Source organism: Alosa alosa, chromosome 16 (genome assembly GCF_017589495.1).
Source record: "Alosa alosa isolate M-15738 ecotype Scorff River chromosome 16, AALO_Geno_1.1, whole genome shotgun sequence".
In the NCBI taxonomy this organism is placed as follows: Eukaryota; Metazoa; Chordata; class Actinopteri; order Clupeiformes; family Clupeidae; genus Alosa; species Alosa alosa.
In genome coordinates, this window is record NC_063204.1 from 30,686,995 (window position 1) to 30,710,078 (window position 23,084).

The 23,084-nt window shown below is 39.9% G+C and overlaps 2 protein-coding genes across 8 annotated transcripts; one reads left to right on the forward strand and one right to left on the reverse strand.

The window, feature by feature from the left end:
* Nucleotides 1-15: 15 nt before the first annotated feature.
* On the reverse strand, nucleotides 16-1,671 carry tmem14ca (transmembrane protein 14Ca). Its single transcript, XM_048266754.1, has 5 exons — nucleotides 1,543-1,671; nucleotides 921-1,027; nucleotides 717-818; nucleotides 486-573; nucleotides 16-213 (listed from the first exon to the last, which is right to left on the reverse strand). The coding sequence occupies exons 2-5, from the start codon at nucleotides 997-999 to the stop codon at nucleotides 156-158; spliced, it is 327 nt and encodes a 108-aa protein (XP_048122711.1). The 5' UTR covers nucleotides 1,000-1,027; nucleotides 1,543-1,671; the 3' UTR covers nucleotides 16-155.
* A 7,358-nt stretch (nucleotides 1,672-9,029) lies between these two features.
* On the forward strand, nucleotides 9,030-21,191 carry tfap2a (transcription factor AP-2 alpha). 7 transcript variants are annotated; one of them, XM_048267045.1, is made up of 8 exons: nucleotides 9,030-9,114; nucleotides 13,367-13,783; nucleotides 14,571-14,606; nucleotides 14,731-14,782; nucleotides 16,352-16,577; nucleotides 17,071-17,189; nucleotides 18,741-18,882; nucleotides 19,692-21,191. In XM_048267045.1, exons 1-8 carry the CDS (start codon nucleotides 9,082-9,084, stop codon nucleotides 19,978-19,980), a joined length of 1,314 nt encoding a protein of 437 aa, XP_048123002.1. In that variant the 5' UTR covers nucleotides 9,030-9,081; the 3' UTR covers nucleotides 19,981-21,191. The 7 variants fall into 7 exon arrangements, with proteins under 7 accessions (XP_048123002.1, XP_048123006.1, XP_048123001.1 ...); XM_048267044.1 differs by lacking the exon at nucleotides 9,030-9,114 and adding an exon at nucleotides 10,881-11,053; XM_048267047.1 differs by lacking the exon at nucleotides 9,030-9,114 and adding an exon at nucleotides 11,676-12,055.
* The last annotated feature ends 1,893 nt before the right edge of the window (nucleotides 21,192-23,084 follow it).

Below are 23,084 nucleotides of genomic sequence, written 5' to 3' on the forward strand. Positions count from 1 at the left end.
GAAATTCACAACAAATTTTATTTTGACTATAATTTTATTTATACTTTTATACAAAAAGATCTGTAGGAATACATCAGAATAGGTGTATTGTTATTACATACAAAAAAGCCATGAATCATGCTTGGGTTGGGGGTGAAACAATGGCTTTTAGTGCATCATGACTGCTGGGGCTTCTCCAGCATCCCATAACCGATCTTGGCAACCATCAGGACACTGCATAGATACAGAGTGATAGGGTAGTTAATATAAAGACAAGACCAAAGCTTTGCTTGTTGATCCAGTGATGCTTCATGTCAGATAGTTTAATGTTTGTAAAAACAAGAATACAGAATGTTTACTGATCTTTCATGAATTAAGGAGCATGTTTTAGAAACTCAAGTCAGTGCATGTAATGATAGATACTCTGATTAAATGACTGAGTTATTAGGCTCATCTTAGATCTCCGACTGTCCTATGACAGATAGGCCTACTGTACAGCAACATACCTCGCAATACACACCAGACCGGGGGGCATGAACTTTCTGGAGCTGTAAAACCTCTTCCCCATTACGGCAGCCAAGGTCCCAGAGGTGGCTGTGGAGAGCACAGAAAAATACATTTCACAGACATCAGATAAATGCACATACTATCAGTTTGTATGAGGTCCTGTAATACGCTTGGACCAAGGCTTGAGCAGAAACACGTCGGTCTCACATCGACCTAAGAATTAAGCCTACCTAAAGAAACCCAAACGTTCTTTGGATCTTCGGATATCTGATAAGCCCCAACGCCTGCTAGCCCTCCAAACAAGAGGCCGGCTGCCAGGGAGGGGACACTGCCTGGAGAATTAGATAAGGAGATACGCGTTAGCATGACTAACTCCTAACAACACACTGCCAAATTAAACTACTTACTCTTTCACAAAGGAAATGTTTGATCACCTGCTTTAACATATCCGAGTACTCCTCCGGATGCAACTAGGGCTGCATATCCGTATCCAGCCCAATCAACCTCCGGCATGTTCAACACTTGGACAGGTTCACGTAGCCTGCCAAGCCAATGAATGAATAGGTGAATATGTTTTAGGTTTAAACTTGCCTTACATTACATCCATGTGTAGTGAGCCAAAGTGACCAGAGATTTTACAGTAGGCTGCCCGTGTAGCGTTGACATTAGCTTAGAGCAGAGGGGTTTTACAACCGGTTACGGTTAGGCAATGTGTGCGAGTAGCGCGCTGTCATTTGCGTTCCAAAATGCAACATCCCGGATAAGCAGTAAACTGACACAAAATAGCGTTTCAAATTACTTTCTTGACGATGTCATCACGGTTGGGAATTGTATTTACTGTTGCACACTGTAGGTTAGGCTACATAAAGGAAATCAAAGTAGAAGTGCCAAAATGCTTGGAAGTTGAGGTACTGTCCGTCCTGTCCTACATTATCTTACCCTACAACAACACGGATTAAACGCTGCTTGTTTCACTCTACGCCCAAACAAGTGCAACCACAGTAACCACGATGAATAGTTAAATAGGCTTCTGATCATGTAACAGTGTATACTCACAAGACTTTCAATCGTTGACGATCAAATGGGCTACCTTTATCCCACTAAACGTCCTTTAACTAGCGCCTTGCTTGCACACCCATGCAATGGGCTTTTTGACGCCGTAACAACACACCCGAGGGCTGCTGGGAAATTGAGTCACTTCTGCAATCGTCTAAATGCTAGTTGGTATTTTTGGAACTATACTTCCCAATAACATTGTCCAAAGGTGGCCGAACAAGTACCCAAGCGGCGTTCGAGCGTTCTTGAGAACATAACTCCGTTTTCAATCTGATCACTGACTGATTGAAGAATATTGTAAGTGGTCGTGTTAAATAAATAACCTGTTGTGACATGTTATACGAAGCTGTAGTGGGCCAAGGCAGGGTTACATAAAACATAGATTTAGCCAATAAGCAAACACACGTATATTTAAAAAGACAAAACTAGTTTACAAGTAGCCTAATGATGCGCTCTTCACCATATGGGAAATAATGCTCATTCTCCTGCCGCACTGTGGAAAATATGGGTAGCAGGCCTACATCAACAAACTAGGCTAGGCTACTGTATGCGTCTCTGTTTCAGGATTAATATAATCATCTAATGTGATTGCAAATATAAGGAGTGTAAAAGTTCTAAATACAGTCAGTGTAAGTTCATTCTATTATTTGGCCTATTTTTATCTTAGGATGAGGCAGCGCACATGCAGAATGTGATGTGAGTCTGTTCATAAAGCCTTGACAGCCAATAACTAAAACTGTTGGTCTTAAGCGACCAAGGATGTCTTAATCTGCATACCAAAACATAGCCTAAATTACATCTAGCCATAAAGTTTATGTCTGTTGGCTCAAGAGTTGCTTTCATTTTCTGCAAAAAAGAAGAGATAGTTGCCTGTTAGCCTATAGAGTAAGATAATCATGTTTATCCAGAATTGCTATCCCTGATTGCTGTATTGGCAAGTTGTGGATGATTTCGTGTGTGTGTGTGTGTGTGTGTGGATTGACCACCAGTGAAAAGGAGGACAAAGGTGTAAAAAAGAGGAAACCCCCACATTTTCTTTATTGGCTCCAAGAAAGGTGTTGAGGAGACCGAGGGTTGTCTGGGTTGCTGTGTAGCGTACGCCAAGCTAAAGCTCAGTGAAAATGCATTGCATTTGTCCACTGTTGTGTGTGGACCATGTTAAATTTACAAAAACCTTGGCAGTGTTAATGTAGTAGACCTAAACCTTTACAGCCTGTGCCCAAGGTTTTCAGAGGTGAACGCACAGAGGTGGTCTGGAGTCCATCTTCTCATTTTGACTACCGATATGAAGCCCATTTGACAAAGTGAAAAGAATACAGGCCATAGTCACACTAAAATTATTTCACCTGCGCTATCCTACGCATGTGCAGAGCAGCAACACGAATCTACACCGACTGGTTAACTTTTATCTCTAAATGTGCGCCCCATACGGGCCATTCATTCATTATTCCATTGTCTACCCAAATCTAAATGCTGCTGAGGGCCTGCTACACCTGTGCCGGTCACACCGTCACTGCCCACATACAAGTCATTGCAGTTTCTCTGAAACAACAACAGTTTCACACAGCAATCGAATTTGTTGGTGAGTAATAGGCCTAATTTTGAGTTTGGTTAAGGAACATCATCAAACTGTGAAGGCCTGTGTTGGCTGGTCATGCAATTGGCAACTAGTAACGTAGGCTACAACTTCAGGTTAATCCAAAGCCAAAAGCAACTTCCCGTTTGGCATTAATTGTTGCGCAAAAACCCACGCGTAAACCTTTACATTTTGTAATTCAAAATGAACTGGCAACGTTCCATAAACATCACATTTCATTGGTTTACCGTGTTTTGTTTGGCTCTCCGTCTCCCCGCTCAGTTTTCGCTTCAGGTGGTGAATTTGGGCCTGGTTTGGCTGTAGGGTACCTTTCTTCCAGTACTGTACAGTTTTCAAAATAATCACTTGTTACAAACTGTAAAATGGTAGCCTATGCTAAATAGTTAAATAACGGATGGAGAAAGAGAGTGCAGTGGTGAGATGATAAAGTGAAAAACCTGATGACAGGGAATTAGGCTACCGTTAAAACACTGACTTCGGAATGGCACCCAGGCTAACACTGACCAGCCTTGCACAGTAATGCTCTCTTGAGCCATCACTTAAGTGAAGTAAAGTAAAGTATAGGCCTACTTTATTGTCCCCAAGATAAAATTTGTCTTGGGCTTCAACACTAACAACTAAAGTTGTTGAATACCATGGAAATTATGAAATACCAATTGCTAAAAAGATTGATACTTTGACCACAATTAGCTGGACTTATTTTCTATACCAATGCACAGATTTATGTTCATACGATTATAGTTATGATAATTTGTTCAACCCTCAATGACATAAAACAGAGAACATACATATATCACCCCATGTGTTCATGAATTTGAACATAATACAAGAACTGATTTCACCCACCATGCACATTTGGTTCCCCCTCAAAATGTATTTTAAAATAAAATATCAAATACCCTAATTTTAAGTGTAACAGAAACAACTAAAAAATACAGTAGCCACACCATTTATCTAAATAAAATACTGTATTTTTTGTATTTTCAAAATCCCTTTGCAGACCTAATATCAGTTTATTTAATCTATTATTATATCAGTGCACTGACTGTTGATTAAGTGGACAGTGTTTGAGAGCAACTGCTTTTCTCTGTCTATGAGACATGCTAACATCTGCAAACAGTCAACAGATCAAACAGTCAACAGATCAACTATTCTGACCTGCCTGTTACATAGAGATGTAGTCAAAAAGTCACAACTATCCACCGAACCTATTGAGAGCCACAGATGTAGACTTCAAGCAACCCAATGCAGTTCTAATTCTGTTGCCTTAAAAAACGACTTCAAACTCATGGCACACTGACATATATGGAGAATGAAGTCTCTGACATTTTTAATACATGCCCAGAATGCTTGATTTTGTTTTGGATACATGGGGCACCTTTTTCAGTAGGGCAACCACTTAACCTGTTCCATATGTTTCGATTGGATGATCTGGTTAATTTGCCCACTGATGATTAAAGTCCTCAAAAATTGTCCCAAACAATATTTTAGCAAACTCATTTGTATTGCCTGCATTTGCCAATAGCAAACTGCATTTGTATTATTTCTTTTGTGAAGTCGTATTCATTCGACCGTTTCCTCATAAAATGGACAGCTCCAGGAGAAGTTGATTTCCCTACCAAGCTAAGACCAATCCTAGGTCATTGGTGTGTGTGTGTGAGCAAACCACATCTTACTCATCTTGCACTAGATCATCTTCATGAATCTCAATATTCTGAGTCTGGGCAAATGACCAAGTCAGCACCAGTCAGAGGCTACATTCATTGTTTTGCACTTTTGTGATGTCATCTCCAAAAGCACTGATGTTAACATAAATATTTGGCAGTATTTTTCAACTACAAAATATATATTTAAAAAACTATATTATTACCTAACCTATAAGTATGTTGATCCAAAATATGCAGCAATTTTCTTCAACCCAATAAAATACAAATTGCAAAATACTATTTTGTATTTGAAATAGCCTAGGTATTTTAAATACAAGTATCATGAATACTGCCCATCCCTGGATGTATTCGAGAAAGCAGACTGAAACAGGTTATTAAACTGACATCACTGTCTGTCATTAAAGTTGTTGATGAAGCACTCTTGTAATCTGCAAACTATAACCTATTCTTCTTTATTTTTTAGCACGTGCAACGGCCAAAAAGCCAGACATAATTGCACCGACATGAGTTACACGTAGGTTAGTTGCAGTAACTTGTCACCACCTTGACGAAGTAAACTTGCAGGTTACGCCAAATCACCTCTAGATGGTGCCCGTGGATCATAGATAAATGGCCAAACTGCCCTGAAAACAGTAGGCCTACTAAGCATCATGCGACAGCTGTTCAATTTCGAAAGCAATTTGTTCATGATGAACAATGATTATGATGGCAATAATTCAACAACTGTCATGCAGAACCTAGCCAACTGCAGGGAAAATGCGGGGGTTCAACAGTTTTTTTTTGGCGGCCCATTTGATAGCCCATAGAATATGTAGGCCTACGGTGTTTTTAGGAATCCCACATAAAGAAACACTTTGAGAAAATTAAATGTACTATTTCTTGTAGTTGTTCAGTTAGTAGCATACAGTTAGCCTTCTATGATGGAGACAGTTTTCCCACACATTTTATGTGGCCTACTAGGCTACCTGTGATGGAAGCTATGTTGAACCTTTGCGTGTAGTCTGCAGCTCAGCTTAAATGGCCACGTAGCTATAACTAAAGTGGGCATTTTATAAGGCCTATATAAAACGGTCACGGGCTACCCTATTTTACCATAGCTTGTCATCATATTTTTTTTTATTATAAAAGATTAACATTTAGACTTATCCTCGATATAAGGGAGTTCAAGTAATGCTCTGCATTTAGTCATGCGTTCTTTTTTTATACAGAAACTCTTGAAGTCAGCAGAAGAGCCCAAGACGGTTGGGCAATGCTTTTATGCAGTGGCGTCATGCCCATTGAAATAAAGGGGGCACGTGCCCCCTCGGATTTTTCCTCCCTGATAATTTTTTTGGTCATAACTTTGTTCCTATTATGCTCCATAATAAGCCAGAGCCTATAACGACTCAAATGTATTCTTCTGGATGTGTAGCAAAATAGCTGAAGACCTGTCAACATCAGCCCTTTCCCTAAAATTGGTGTCTGTGTATGTTCCCGTAACAACTCACACGCGCATTGAGCTCGCAATGTTTTGCTTGTGTTGAACTGTTACAGTTAACGTTTAAACATATACCGTTAATGGTGTTGAAGTGGTAAGTAGTCTAGCTAAGCAATAAAAAGTAGTGGAATTATTTGTGGTTAACCAGAAAATTTTGACTTGGTGATCAAAAAGTTAGAACTATGGATTTGATGTTGGCCCCGAATTCAGAGCATTACGTTAACGTTAGCCTACTGTACATGGTGTCAGTGTAACGTAGCCTAGGCTACTCTTACAAATACCGATTACAAATATTTGGCAAGTCTCCTGGTTCAATTGTTTCCAGTTTCATAGAAACAAGGGTGTTCAATTTGCAGTGACTAGGCTACAAAATCCAACCTAATAACATTAGGTTGGATTTTGCGTTGGATGTTTCTCCACTTGTTCTATTCACGTATCTCGCAGCTAATGTAGTGAAAAGGGATAGGCTACCCGTTCAAAAGGAGACCTAAAGTTGTTTTATATAAATAGGATCGCTATATGACCGTGATGTAGAGGGCAAGAAAGTATAATAGACTCTCTCATGTGCTCATAACTTAGGTTATCGGGTCACTTGCTCATGATTTGCAGGTAACTTACAAATGAGGTAGCCTATTGCTTGCCATAATGGTAATGAAAATCTCCGGCCCCCTCTAACATGACCCCGAAAAAAAAAAAATGGTTGATTGTGCCCCCCCTGAATTTTGGCTTGCATGACGCCCCTGCTTTTATGTGTGAAACTGACCCACATTAAATGTCTGTTACAAGACTACTTGCCTTACACTTTATCATTAGTGGCAGCTTGGGCCCATCACACATTTCTACAGGTGTTAGGCCTATTAAGAAATGTATAAATACATTCATGATGCACAAAAGTCAATGCCTTACCATAGTATCTGCGCTCTTCTCTCGCAGTCAGTAGGCCGTATGAGTTCAGAAACGAAAGATGGCGCCAGAGAACCAATGATCGTGGATTGTGCATTGTGCCAAATTCTATTAATTTAAATACAGTAGTAGACGCCTTACCTTGTACAGGCTGTTGACTGAGCTAGATCGTACCACACTTTTGACAAACCATCTTCGGTTCCTCCAGAAACAATTTGGATAACTTATTGTGGAAAGTCCAATGATGTATATTCAAAATTAATATTTCAACTAAATTAGATATTAATTTGCACCGTTGGTCTAGTGTAAAGATTTATTTTTTACCAAACCGAGAGAAGGGGATAACCTTCCTGTGATTGCATTAATACCATGGTAGGGCTGTTTAGATTGTCGTTGGCAAAAGTCAAATAACTGTTGACATTAGTTACAACAGTGAACATTATTTCTTAGTGTTATACAAGAACAGAAAACTGAACATATTGTTCGACCATTTTATAACATAATATGCAGCTCAGTTAGGCTCCAAGTGTCACATTTGAGGTCACATTTGAGTTGTAGGTGTCTTTGGAGCACGTTCTAGAAGTATTTCAGTACAAGGCAAATATTTTCTATAGACTGTTAGGAAAGGAAAACAAGGGGTCTTGTTCAGTTAAATGCGCGTTTGAGCTATTCAAATCCAAAATTGGACGACTTGTTATAACTTGGATGCACTCCACTGGGTAATTGCAAAATTTTTCATGTTTGAATTGGCTGAAGCCTGCCAATAGTGACTTTCACTGTTTATTAAGCGAATAGAGAGTTGTGTTTGATGCAACAGGAACAATTCCATAAGCGCATGCATCTGTCATCACACCGCTTCAGAGCAAACAAACAGCCTTAACGGTGCACATGTAGATGAAAAATATTCATCTTCATTTGAAAAATCTTTCACGTCTTTGACATATATACATTAAATTCCTTGTGTTTTGTTTTGTTTTACCATTAAAATTATGTTACGAAAAATGTTAAACAACTTTGAGCGCAGTGTAGGTGATGCATGGTCATTTAAAACAAAAGACCTCTGAACTTATTCTCACCTCCATGTGTGCACGTGTTGCTCTTCTAAACAGTCATGTCCTTAGGATCTGGGCTCATTCAAATTTGTCGGGGGGGGGGGTCGCATAGGCCTACTTTTGTTAAAAATAAACCGATTATAAATTATTGATCGCCCTATACACTTACAACTGGCGCGTGATGCAAAAGCCTTTCTCGTGTATTCGTGCGTCTGTGTGGGAGAAAGACAGAAGGGAATGAAGATATGTAGATTTGTACAGACATTATTCAAATTGTATATATTTTCGGGAAAAAAAAACAACCAAGCCCAAAATATACACACCTGCGCAGAGAAGTATTAAACTGTTTCAGCATGATTTTAGCATGATTTTCTAAAATCTTGCAGTCAAAATGTAAACATATATAGACCACGGATTTTGGTCGGTTTTCTAGATCTTACAAATCTAACGTACAGACATTTCTTTCACCGTTAACCACAAAGCAAACTTTTGGCAAACCAATTTTCTCTGCATTTTTGAGAGGTGCCAGGTGCTTATGGGAAGGATAAGGTAGTATGATGCAGCAGATTAACATCTGGAGATGTCCACAGGGGGGTAATATATGAAAGACGTTCTTGGCAATACCTCCTCAGGTAGTCTCTGAACTCAGGTAAATTAGTATAGCCTACACACTAAGCGCAATGCAATGCGCATGCGTACCAGAGTGGCGTTCTTTTTTTTACGGCCAGGTGAGCTCATCTAGTCCAGGTAAAAACATATTTGGCGTAAGGACCGAAGGCTCAATGAGATAACACACCGTGTGTTCTAGCTTAGCCTACATTTCAAGACCGACGGCAAAAAACAATGTCAGTTATGGCCAAAATGGGGGACTGGCAGGTATGTGCCTTTTCTTTTTTCACACAACGGTCTATGGTGACCGAGTGGTAACACTTTTACACATGTGTTGTCTAATCAGTGTCGATTTTCTATGGTCATGCCCAACATGCAGTGAAGATAATGCATTTTAGAGTGACTGTCATTTTAACCGATACAACAAACTATTTCAAATATTGTCGTCAACGCACTAGTTTTAAACTTTGCTGAGGTGAACGTTTAGAAGTAATTCTGAAGTTGAAATTGAATTGAAAACCAGGAGGACCTGTTCATGCTGGCTTCCTATTATTACAAATCTCAAATTACAAAACCAATATATAATGGGCCAGTCTTCTAGTGCGTTGCGCAAAGCAGTTGAAAACGTGCCCTGGTGAAATACATGCTAAAAGAGCAAGTCTACATCTAGAGAGAGAATCTCAGGAATATGATTAGGAAAATGCAATTCATAGATTTAAGCCTGGGATATCGAGCTGTCAAATTCTTTGGATAAGGCCCACTGCCACTGATTTGAGATTTGTCAACAGTTTGTTTCATCCGAATTGACTTATTCATCCACACATCTAAAAAAACAGAATTCTATTTAGTTGACTGAATGGAAAATGCTCGCTTCGTGTTTGCAAGCTTACATGTCATTTACGATGTTAGAACTACATTTCCCCCTCATTTCTGTGATGGTTCTGGCAGTTTTTGTCTCACTTGTTTTATGCCCATAGCATGATTTTACATTCTAAAGTTGTGTGAAACAAACAAAAACAAGTTCTGTGGTGCGGTGAGACAGACTTGGTTGTTTCAGTGTAGTTTCAGCTCAGCATACCCCCACCAAATAACAACAAAGCAGGCACACACAGACCCACACACCCATCGAGATTTAATGCAACTTTCTCGGGGTTCATTGTCATTGCAGGCTTGTCTCACTCGCCTCTCATTCATGACAACTAGTTTAGAGCTACTCCACCAAAAATGGTAATGTGGGCATAGGTAGGCCAACGCCTTGGAGTTTGGAGACCTGTCTCTTGACCCGCAACCTGGGGTGCTTGCGACGCCGCCGAGAAAGGCTAAACTTAACTACTCTAGAGGCTCATTCAAATTTAACAACCCATGTTGTTGTGTTAATTATTTACATTTCTAGAATTGTGCCCTTACATGTCGTCAATAGACTCGTACACTCGCTCTAGAATTAGCCTATTTTACATAACAGTGCAGGGTCTGCTCCTTAAATCTCGGATCTCAATGGGACTAAAACAACAGTCTATGAAAATAAGACAGACTACAAAGTGTTTAAAGGCGACAAAGTGACTCCGTATTTGCATTAGGTGGCACGCTCTCTGTGAGAAAGTAATAATGGGATCTTAAATCCTGACGCCACCAGTGTCGGTATCACTTAAATAAAATGTGTCACTTGTTTAAAATGCCATGATCTAAATACCGAGAGAAGTCTCAGAAAAAGTCATCATGTCTGTCATTGGCATCGAGTTGTTTTCCGATAGAATCCCATTTTGACTTAAGTAAAGTCACAGTAGTCTGGAATAGGCTACCTTATGTAGGTTAATAGTCATTGTTTTCAAGGGAAAATATCTTGATGTCTACACGTGATTACAGCTCATATTTTGTGGGAGGTTAAATATACATTCAGCAGTGGCAAGCAAGGTATCGTCCCAGTTTTGTACCTGTGCTGTCCATTGGTGTTGGGTAAAGAGGAATCAAAGCGGCTGTTGATATGCTAATGAGGAATGCGAGTGTTATTACAGTAGCGCGCGAGCCTTTCTCTTTCACCATTAGAGGGAGATCTGAGAGCGCGAGAGAGAGCGAGCTCACCCAAAAACCCATCCAATCCAGGGCGCTATTTACTGTGTAAAAACAAGATCAGGCGCACTTCATATACTCACAGCCGATGAAAATGCTTTGGAAATTAACTGATAATATTAAATATGAAGACTGCGAGGTAAGAAGTTTAGTCTGACTTTCATTGAAATTTTGCATGAAAATGCAAAACATTTCAGCACGTTTGCACAGATGTAGTACTATTAAAAGAATAAAAATGTTTGCATGATGTTAACGGATGTGTAATATAGTGTAGATATCTTACACGTTGTTTTACAAAAAGTTAGTAATATCGTATATTGCAATAAGAATTACAGCATGTCATGATAGTAGTTTTATTGTTACCAAAACTATTTTAATGTAGCCTACTTTGTTGATAAATTACACCAAAATACAAAATAGCCTTTTCGCATTTTTACTTACATTTACTTGCTTATGGTAACAGAATTGTAAAACTTGTGCGTAACACCATATATATATATATATATATTCAAAAATATACAGACAGTTTTGCATCACCTCATAATTTCCAATATTAATGATGAAATAAGCGAGTTTTGTATTTAGTGTATTCAATTATGTTGTGTATTTTGAGCCCGTGTGTACTTTACGCGTTGGCCATGATTAGTGCAGGGAGAAAAAGTTTTGGCACTAATATTTGGGAGTTGTTTCGGAGTGGTGCAGCCAGTTAAACGTGTTTTTTTGCCCGCGCCTGGTGTGCAGGAGGCAAGCCGTGAGTAGCAAAGGAACTCGAGGCTTCTCTCGATGTGTTTTGCGCTTCGTTTTTCCTGTTCGGCGAATATGCCGGTGCTAATCGAAATAGGTTGTTTTCTGTGAAGTTGTTTCATAAGTAGACTTCTGTTTCGCGTCCAGTAACCCAAAATGATCGCGTGTCTGTAGCCTGGCAAGGGAGTTTTTTTTCTCCCTCTCTCTGTCGTGTTTGTATGAGTGCATATGTGTGCGTGTGTTTGTACGGTGAGGATTCGTAAGAAAACTTTGGAATACGTTTGCTCTGAGTGTCCAAAAGCTCGGTCGCTGGACATTGGATTGTAGCGGTATAGCCGTGGATAGATTCGTTGGAGCAAATCTACAGGCCATGGAACCCAAGACGTCTGAAGCTGAGGTAAAATGAGAGCAACGACAGGGAGGGAAAAAAAAAAAAACAATAGAAGAGAGCGCGTAGACTGCCACCTTATGAACATTACAAATATGCGAGCAAGTGTGCCCATGCGCCTCGGTTAGGTGTTCATAAAAAGCAGAGATTCACATTGTTTCCTTCCTTAGCTCTTCCTTTCGTCGTTGCCTCCGTCATTCTGCCTTTCTTTCACTTTTGCTTGCCCTCGAACCTTTTAAAATGTTCCCCCCTCTCTCTGATTCGTCAGACGCAAGAGAATGTCCCTCTTTTTGTCTCCCTCTCCCTCTCTCTCCCCCTCACTCCCTCTCTTTCTCTCCCCATCTCTGATTAGATATACTGATTCCTCATTCAATGGACGTCATTTAGTGCAGACTCTGCCTTGAGTTGCTTCCTCGCTTCACGCTCGATTTCCGACCATTCTTCCCTTATTAAGTATTCGTGTAATATTAATAGTCATGAATATCTGCTATTAGGAGTCCAAGGGAAGAGGCAGCTCTTTGCTAATATGAGCTCAAGCGAGGGAACAGCTCAGTGACAGAGCAAGAAGACAGAAAAGGGATATAAGAAACTTTAACAATAACCCGCAAGAGAACAACGCTGCATTTTCACAGCAAATGAAGGACAGCAGGAATTTTACCCACTTCTGATGGATTATCGTCCGTTTGCTGTGCATATCTGAACGATTGGGCATCGCCACCTCGTTTAAGAATCCGCATTGGGTTTATTTTCTTTGGTCGTTCATTTCGTTGTTTTGTCAGCGGTTTCTATCACAAATTCTTTCGTTTTGAACTGCTCGGAAAGCTTCGCAGATGTTAGTGCACAGTTTTTCCGCGATGGTGAGTAGTATTTGTTGGTGAAGAAAAGACTTGGATGTTGCACTTATGCCGTTGTAAAATCTTGAGTTCTTGTTCAATCTGTTTGGCAGGGAAATAAATTGTATTTCTGCATCATGGTTTTAGGCAGTGTTCACCTATTTAGTATTTTTTGTCGTGTTTTGGAAAATGGAGTAGGCTATCTGAACGTCAGTTAAATATAAATAAATATTCATGGAAAATCCTCAGAAATAATCTTCAATAATTTAAATGGTGAAGCGACTACGCAATATTTTATAATAATAATAATAATTAATTATTATTATTATTATTATTATTATTATTATTATTATTATCATTAATATTATCATTATTATTGCCATTGATCAACAGTCATTGTAGCACTGACTAGGTTGGTCTTAAACGTGGCTTAAATATTTGGTCATTGCCCAAAATCAAAGATTCTAATTGCACCATTTTCTTTTAGGATCGTCACGACGGTACCAGCAATGGGACAGCCAGGCTACCTCAGCTGGGGAGCGTGGGCCAGTCTCCTTACACCAGCGCCCCACCGCTTTCCCACACCCCGAACTCCGACTTCCAGCCGCCGTACTTTCCTCCGCCCTACCAGCCCATCTACCCGCAGTCTCAGGACCCTTACTCGCACGTCAACGACCCATACTCCCTCAACTCGCTGCACGCTCAGCCGCAGCCGCAGCACCCAGGCTGGCCAGGCCAGAGGCAGAGCCAGGAGACCAGCTTGCTGCACCAGCACCGCCTGCCACATCAGCTGTGCAGGGAGTACCGGAGGGAAGTGCTTCTTCCTTCGGGACACGGAATAGAAACAGGAATCTCTGATTCTATCCCCATCCATGGAATACCTCATTCTTTAGAAGATGTTCAGGTAAGACGGCTTGTCCATTAAAGTTACTTCACACGAATTACTACTGAAAAAATATAGCCTACCATAATTCATAGTATTTTAGTTTTGATGGTGATGTTATCTGTTTCCATTAATGGGTTATTTTGAAACTGTATAGGAAAACATGGGTTATAATGGACAAATTATATTAAAAAATGTATTAGGCTACACACTAAATTAAATATTTCTTTCAAGGAGGCCATCACACCCGTTAAAAGTATTGTATTACCATACTAAATCATAAAGTAGCCTACATATTTAGAGACGTGGCATATCACTGTATCATTTTTTCCTAAACTCAGCTACCAGACTTTTTCTTAAAATTATCATTAAATGTATCTGTTAAAAGCTGTTAGTTTTGTTATCTGAAAAATTCCGTGGCAGGTGAACATACAAGCTGTTTAGTTGAATGAATTATCATGAATATTTCTGCAAAGGTCGACAATAAGTGTTATTTTTATTTTATATTATTTTATTTGTTGGGCGTAATGTGTAAATACATCTTGCAATCCCGTAGGCTAGCCTACTTTATGAGCTTGCCTGCCCCTGTTTGAATCTGACGCGTGCCTATCCATGTAGGGTTTTTATTTACATTTTAAATTAACACTGAATTATTTTTTCAAGTGAGGGAATTCGATGTGCTACAGTGCATTTATTTGATCACATCTTTCACTCTCTCTATTTCGTCAGTTACACCCATACCTCATTTAATTTAATCTAGTCGCGCCACACAAAAATCAATATTTTGTTTTGTTTTTCCACATTGAAGTCTCTGGCCTTGTACTCAGCGGCTTGCTTTCAAATGGTTAGTCTTCTGATTTAAATATTCATTCACATTCACATGTTGATGAAAGCCAAGCAGATGGACATTATTATTTCTTAGTATTTCCACAAGGCCACTAATGTTTGCTTTGTGTTTTGCATTTCAGCACGTCGAAGATCAAGGCATCCACATCCCAGATCAGACTGTAATTAAGAAAGGTAAGCAATTTTCCACCAAATACCGTGCCTCGTTCCATAACCAGGGCAGCACTGCACAGCCGTCACTGGTAGCGCTCAGGGGTTGTTGCACTGCAAAGGAATTGGCTAATTTGTAGGCCTTGAGTTAGAGCCCGGTGCCTCGCAATACAGCGCCATCAATTTGCATGAGTCTTGAGGAGTAGGCTAGGCTCTTGCTACGATGCGCCCTATATAACAGTCTGTTAATGCGATAGCACTTGTTTTATCTTTTGTTGCTCTCCACGCTTCGGGACTAAATCTAAAATGGCAGCTCTTAGTAGTGTAAGCTACGTGTAACACTAGGGGGGAACGCAACGAGCAGATGAGCAAATCCCCGAAATGATATACTCATCTTTACATATCCTTTAAGACAACTCATCTAAGCCACAATTTACATTGATCCCCGTTGTGTTGTTGGAGATATGTGGATTCAGAAGCATAGTTTCTCATAAAAATAAGAAACTCACAGGCTAGGAATTTGGTTGCTGAAAATGTGATCTCCCCTGGCTTGGTTTTAACGACGACATTGCTGCACGATGCTTTTTTTGTCTGGCAAAATTAGAAAGTGAATCCTGAAGGTTGTGAATCTTGATGCTCTTTCCACAGCAACATGATAATTGGCTCTTATATTAGTAATCTCAAGAGTTCGTTTTACTGCTATTGTCTCTATTTGCCTCCCTTGAGCTATTAATGTCACAAGTGATCTATCCGAAAGTGCTTGTGCCTTTGTCTCCGGTTACCACTCACCAAGGGGTAACCCTTGCAACTAAATAACACGCACAACGCTATCATCTGGCCCGCAGGATTGTGTGGGATATGCGTTGTGTATGTGTGCGTGCGTGCATGCAAGCGCGTGCGCGCGAGCTGGTGCGTGCATGAGCACCTTCAGTGCGTGCTTTTGAACCATGCATGCCCTCTTGTGAATTGCAAACAAATTCTCCAGTGGTGTAGCTTCGTACTGCGTTCTTTCACCGCATCACGCTGCGAAAATAACGTCAAAGCAATATAAGTGATGCCAATTCGTATTGACATTAATTATTGAACAACCAATTTTTATTATCATTATATCATTTTATTTATCATTACTGTTTTAATTAGCTTCACACAAATTATTCACGGGCTTCGTATTTTGTTTACAGATGCATTGTTTGTCTCATTCATTCAGTGGCCCCTTGGTGGGTCTTGCAGTTAATGTCAGACTCAAAGCAATCCTGTGCACTTCTCACCATCATATTCCCCGCGCATAGGGTTGGGATAATATTAAATATTTTGATGGGTAGGCCACTTCATTACCCCAGGCACATTCAAGCTGTTACATTCATAAGATGCATGAAAAGGCACTGCTATCGAATCTATTTTCTTTCATTCGGCGTTTTCATTCCGATAACACTATATTGCCTTTGATTCTGCGTGTTCTGAGATGAGGGTAGGCACCACACTCGAGCTACACAATTTGGCTGCTCTGAGGTTCAGGATTGTAATTCATCTTTTGCTTTGTCGTCCTGGTTTAAATCGAACTTCTATAACCATATCCATGTTCTCTCTTCGCAGGGCCTGTTTCTTTATCTAAGAACAACAACGTCTCGGCCATCCCTCTTAATAAGGATGGTCTATTTGGTGGAGTGGTGAATGGAAACGAAGTGTTCTGTTCGGTTCCGGGTCGCCTGTCTCTTCTTAGTTCAACATCAAAGTACAAGGTCACGGTGGCGGAAGTGCAGAGACGCCTCTCGCCGCCTGAATGCCTAAACGCCTCTCTACTCGGCGGGGTGTTGAGAAGGTGAGTTGGACCTCTAAGATTTTTTTTCTCTAAATGCCATCTATAATTACATTACAGCGACCACTGCCCTGTGCGTAAACATAACCAAGATGGCAGCCCATCTCACAGGCATTTTATTTCTTCAAACATTACTGCTATTAGATTTATGTCTTCAAGGCCTGAATTGGACTGTATTGTACGTAGGGCTATCCTAGTTGCAGAATACCCTAAATCAGAATACAATTAAATGTTAACTCTTGTAACGGAATTTCAACTGAAATTAGGCCACATTTCGTGCATAATACTATTACGCAGAGCCAACATGGAGATGCACCATCACAGAGTAAAGACACAAACACTATTAGTATAACACAACTTTTGAGTTTGACTCGTACATTCACCTAAATATTGAATAAAACTCCAAATCTCGATGTGCTCCTTGTTCAGGGGCTTAGGCTGACAGTTCTGGAGAGACAAAATGGCAAACGTAAAACCTTGTTTTTTTCCCCCACAGGGCCAAATCCAAGAACGGAGGAAGATCCTTACGAGAGAAATTGGATAAAATCGGATTAAATCTACCTGCAGGTAGACGCAAGGCTGCCAACGTAACCCTGCTGACGTCACTCGTGGAAGGTAAGAAAAACTGTAAATGATACGAGTTCGGTGCCCGTGATGGCAGGTGCTTTGAGCGGTTACATGGGGGCCATTCCAAATCAGCATACGCGCTCATCCGTATAATTTGCATTGAGTGTGCCCTACAAGCAACAATGCATGAAGGATATGTGTGTTTCAAAGAAAAAGGATGACAATAATTTCAGGAGCTTTGGGTGATTATAGAGAGGAAGAGGGGGAAGTTAACTTACCTGTGGGTAAATGTGAAGCATTGCGATCAAATGTTAGCCTGCAAGGCTGCAGAGTTGGATGACAGTTTACATGGCCTACTTTAAGCCAGATGGCTAGTCCTTGTTGTTTTTACTGTCTTGGTAGCATCATGGATTGCTTATTTAATGGCTGCATTTGTGTAGAGGTTAGACAGATAACTAATTAACCACCAATGTAACAGATAATGACTACCATGGCGGCGCAAAATCGCAGGAATGTTATTTATTATGTTACTACTCCAGTTGTTACACAGCAGACAGTTAATAGTAGCTTAGTGCATGGTGTTTTAATGGAATAAAACTGACCTGTGGGTTGTGAGCTTATTATGAAAAACAAATGAGTTAATTATGTTTCAGTGTGAGGATGCCATTGTTGTAGAATAAATCCATTCTGCTTGCAAAGTTGAACCTTATTATTCAGTGCGGTGGTATTTGTGAGCTGTGGGTTTTTAAAGGTGAAAGCTTGGGACGGTTCATTGGTTCCTGTTAATCATTATAGTCGAAGACTGAATGCAATATTCATTGTGCTTCACTGAAATTTGGTGCTGTATGGTAATGAGCCTGAAGAAATGTATGATTCCTTCTGATAAAGCGGAGGAGGTGGGGGCTGGGGAGGCAGAGGGAGTCGGTTATTTAGTGAAGGGACACTGCGTTTCTCAAGTGCTGTTATTGTTTATGATCCGCTCCATTTTATGGAAACGAGTTTACTGGACTTGCGCTTTGATGCTAATTGGCGCATGCGTTCTTCCGGGCTTGAAGCTTATGACAGGAAGCCCCGCAGTTAAAACCCAACTGTTTCAGGAAATTAAAACCAAAGACTTGAAAAAAAAATCAACAAAACAGTGCGACTTCAATGGAATTGCCCTTTAATTCTCAAGGCTAACGTATGTAAGAGTAAGATTTATCTGTAGCCGTTTGGAATTGTTTTTCTGAATTTGTCAATCTGTCAGACAACCAATATTGTTTGGAGACATCACGAATCAGTGCTTTGTTTATGGTTAACGCCCACAGTCGGATGGTATTTGCAGTCATCATGTTATGACGTTCTCTGATATTTGGCAATTTATGCACAAAATAATGAATTCAGCCACAGTGAAGTGTCCACAATATTTCATATCCCACTGTGCTATTGAGGATGCAGGTGCTGTGTATCAAAATTGATGCCTCACAGAGCAGGCCTTCTTTGGCCGATCACATTAATTAGATGAATAATGTGTTAAGTGGAAGTGTTAATTGGTCCATATTTGATGTCAGTAATTTAGAGCAATATATTACACACTCAACCCCGTTTTTTTCCTCTTAGGCGAAGCCGTGCATCTTGCCAGGGATTTCGGTTATGTATGCGAGACTGAGTTCCCCGCCAAGGCAATAGCTGAATATGTAAACCGTCAGCATTCCGACCCAAATGAGCAAGTCCAAAGAAAAAACATGCTTTTGGCTTCAAAGTAAGTTCCATACTTAAATATCAGATTTTCAATGACTTATTGCCATGTTTACAGATAATCGTATTTTACTTGCATTTGAAGTGTCTTACAATTTCAAAATTTGAGCCATTTGAATAATCACAGTTTTCATGGGCATGTTTCCATATAGCCTACTGTCATGCCATTACTATAACTTATTGGTTTTATTTCTTAACATTTTGAGAGATTGATATAAGTTTAAGACAAATGCAGTGGTAGACTGTAGTTAAGCAGCCAATTAAAATGCACGCTGCCTTCAGTGTAGTCATCAAAGAAGACACGTGCACAGCCCTAAAACGTTCTCCAGAGATGACACATTCTAGAAACACTACTTGTAGTAGTAATAGTAGTAATAATAATAATAATAATAATACTAGCCTAATAATAATAATAATAATAATAATAACAATAACAAATAATAATAATGATGATGATAAACAGTTATGTAGTCTCACTGTTTAGACGGTGATCTGTCTTGGCAACAGTCCTGTTAGGCCCAATTGGTCTACCACTGATATGAACATAAACTTATTTAACCTGGTTCACGTCTTTGGCCGTGTTTTGACAGTGTAATCAAATGTCAAAAGTAACACAGAGGCCACTGGGGAACCCCAACCCTGACACTGACGACAGTGCCCATGACAGACGTTGCCATTGCATTATTTTTTCAACTTCTTGAGTTTGGTCCGGCTCAAGGCCTGACCCCAAAAAGGAACCAGCTTGACATCTGCATGTGTAATTAAATGACTGACGCCGACAGCTCATGCGTTTGCATTTGTCTTTCTTTTTAGACAAATCTGCAAAGAGTTCACAGACCTGCTTTCCCAGGACCGCTCGCCCTTGGGGAATTCTCGCCCACAGCCCATTCTTGAGCCAGGGATTCAGAGTTGTTTGACCCATTTCAGTCTCATTTCGCACGGATTCGGGACCCCGGCCATGTGCGCAGCTCTCACCGCGCTGCAGAACTATCTAACCGAGGCAATAAAAGCCATGGACAAAATGTACCTCAACAACAATCCCAACAGCCACTCTGACAGCGGCTCTAAAGGCGGAGACAAAGATGAGAAACACAGAAAGTGATTCCCCCATTCTTTCAAATCCCTATAAATATTATAAATACATATTAAAATACAAATACTATTGATCAAGACGTCAACGTTACGTGCCACTTCCAGACCTTACACCTTACAACTCGTTTGTTTTGACCGTCATTATACCCTGGATTCACGGGAGATGACTTCCCAACAAGAAGAGGATAGACACATGCGAAACTCACGAAAATGCACCGAGGAACAGCTACAGAGTGCTGTGTGTGCGTGAGTGTGTACGGAGAAGAGAAAAGGAGAGCGAGAGTGAAAAAAACGGTCTACCACATGATAACTTTAAATACACTCCCTTTTTTTCATGAGCTACATTGGACTGATATCCAGCGAGCCCTCAATATCTTCATTTACGATTGTAGCCACATGACAAAAAAGTGGGAAAAGGATGATTTCTTTTTTTATCAGTATTGTGAATAATAAACTTGAAAAAATGATCCACGGTTCCATACAATGTCTTCAGCTTAAAAAAAAAGACTTTCACTCTGAGCGACCAACTTGAACTTTTGAATTTCAACACGATTCGCGGTTGTATGAGGGAATCTGTGTTCATGTATGTATATATTTATTTATGTGTAATTTAATGGGAATTGTAAATATGGTGAGTCTGTTGAAACTTCTTTTTTTATTTATCTGGTGCCTCCTGTTTTAGTGGGTTTAAATATTCGGTTAGTTCTTCATGTGGTTTTATGGTTCTTAGAAAAAGAGAAGTTTGGGGTATTTTTTCCTCTGGGATATTTCAGTTCAGCCCTCTTGTAGCATGTTGAGGCGACATTGAAGCAAGTGAACAAATTGAATTGAAATAAAAGATTCCATCTCAATATCATCCTTACGCCATTCAGTTTTATAAAAAAAAAATACATAAGAGCCCTGATGAGAATTGTTTGTGTTTCTATTTTCTTGTTTTTATACAAGCTTTCATGTGTTGTGCCAATCAGAATACGTTTCACCTCTTGTTCTTCCCTTCAAGCACCATAAGAGCAATAAATGGATATTGTCTTTTGAATTTTTTTAATTGTTCGGAGAAATTCAAAACATTTGGGACCATCTGATATCTTGTATGTCCAATGTCCAAATTGGAGGCGGTTTTAGCTGTATTGTATAGACCTGTGCTGGCAATAGTTCCCATGCCTGTCAATGTATTATAGTCCTTTGTTGCCCAGAAAAAAAATAAATATTTGATACGCTTCATGTTGATTTTACTCATATCTTTTATTTTTATTCAGCGGTTCCTGCGCCCGGGTATGTTTCGTGCTTGGCTTTTTTTTCTTCTTTTTTTTTATTCACTACGGTTACAGTAATTGAGTTTAACTCTCCCTTGGCGGTTGCTCTTCGCAATAAGCAGTTGAACCCATTGTTTCCCTCAAGTATTATAAAAAAAAAACTTACTTTAAACTTCTCGTTCAGAGCACAGGATCATTCAAACATGGCGCTGGGCGTTTTTCCAAGCCAAATGACACACAAAACAACGAACACTCATATGTGTTTGAAGTGTGTGTGTGTAGTTTCAGCCCTAAAGCCAAACTCTTCTTATAATCAGTCAGATATATGCGTGTGCGGAGGATCATTACGTCTTTTTTTTCTTCTTTTTTTACCTCATTGCAACTTGAGGTAGGCATCATGTTTCGAACATTGGCTCAAGTAAGAGATTGGTCAGCTATTTGTTATTGTAAAAAAGGAATGTCTAGTCTGGTTCCATCGCAGTCACTTCGAATAAAATTAAGAAAATCCAATTTCAGCATTATCTTGTTAATACGAAAAACAACCTCATTCAAGAATGTGGAAAATGGCCGCTCTTGTCATGTTTTGGTCTGATCTAATTTCTAGTCCAAGGCCCAGTGTGGTCATTTGTTATTCATGGGAATTAGCACGTGTGTGAGCGCACCTTGTAGTGTACTATTTGTGCGCGCAAGTGTGCAGGAACTCGGCGTTATATAACCAAAACTCAAATTGAATTTGATTGTTTATTGATACCATGCACCCCGAAATCAATCTTCAGCGAAGCATGTCAAGTCAAGCCCGGTTGAATATGTGTGTCCTCTCTCACTCTCTGTTGCCTCCATGTTAGTTTCAAGTGCAGCCACAGCTAGAGCAGCAGCATTGAGAGAAAACGCACAAACACACACACACACACACACACACGTGAGCGGATTTTCTCCACCATAGCGGTCATTTGTTATCCGCATATTTTTAGCTCCAGACAGGCTGTTTAATTCGGAGGCAGTTGTTTTCAAATAAGGTGAATGAAACCTAACTGTACATGTCCTTGGCATAATTGCAATGCACAGTACTGCAGCAGGTGAAGCGAGGCATTGTCTGTCAGGGCTGTTTTTGTTGGCTGCGTCTCAGATTGTGTGTGGGATCTTAACCCCAGGCACAAAAGCGCGCTCAGAAAGAGGAATACCCGGCTGCTCCTGCTGGAAGAACGAGAGAGGGGGAGAGAGAGAAAGAATGAAAGCATAAATAGCCATTTTAAAAGAAGAAATCGTATTAAGCAATATTCATTGGAATTAGTGGTCTCTTCACATACGCCATTAATGCTAATTCAAATTAATAAATGTACCGGAGTTAAATGAATATTTTATTTTTCTGTGAGCGAAACGAAAGCATTTGGGATGGTATCTTTCACAATAGGCGTCATCACAGGCATGAATGTTTTGTTGCAAATAATGATAAACAACCTCTCATTCGTTCAGCCTTCATTAGGGATGCAATTAATGCCATGCAGTCGTTTGTTGACAAAACTATACCTTAGACTGCTCGGTGTTACAATGCTTGTAAGCATGTATTCTATAACCTAAACACATTTATCGACGAGAACTACCTTCACATTAAAATGCCTCTGAGCTATATATAACTATATGTAAAAATGGTAGGGACTGAGATTCGATTGCTCAAAAGAATACCCAGCTGAATGTGTTTAATTCTCTCAGAAACCTCTGGTAGGAACTATATCAATTACACTTGGTTCCAATAATTAACTTGTGCATATTTTTATGCCGTTTCCCCAAATCATTATCTGTTTTACAGCATTGAATTATAACGAGTTTCATTTCAAAATGCATGGGCGTTACGGCTGATTTT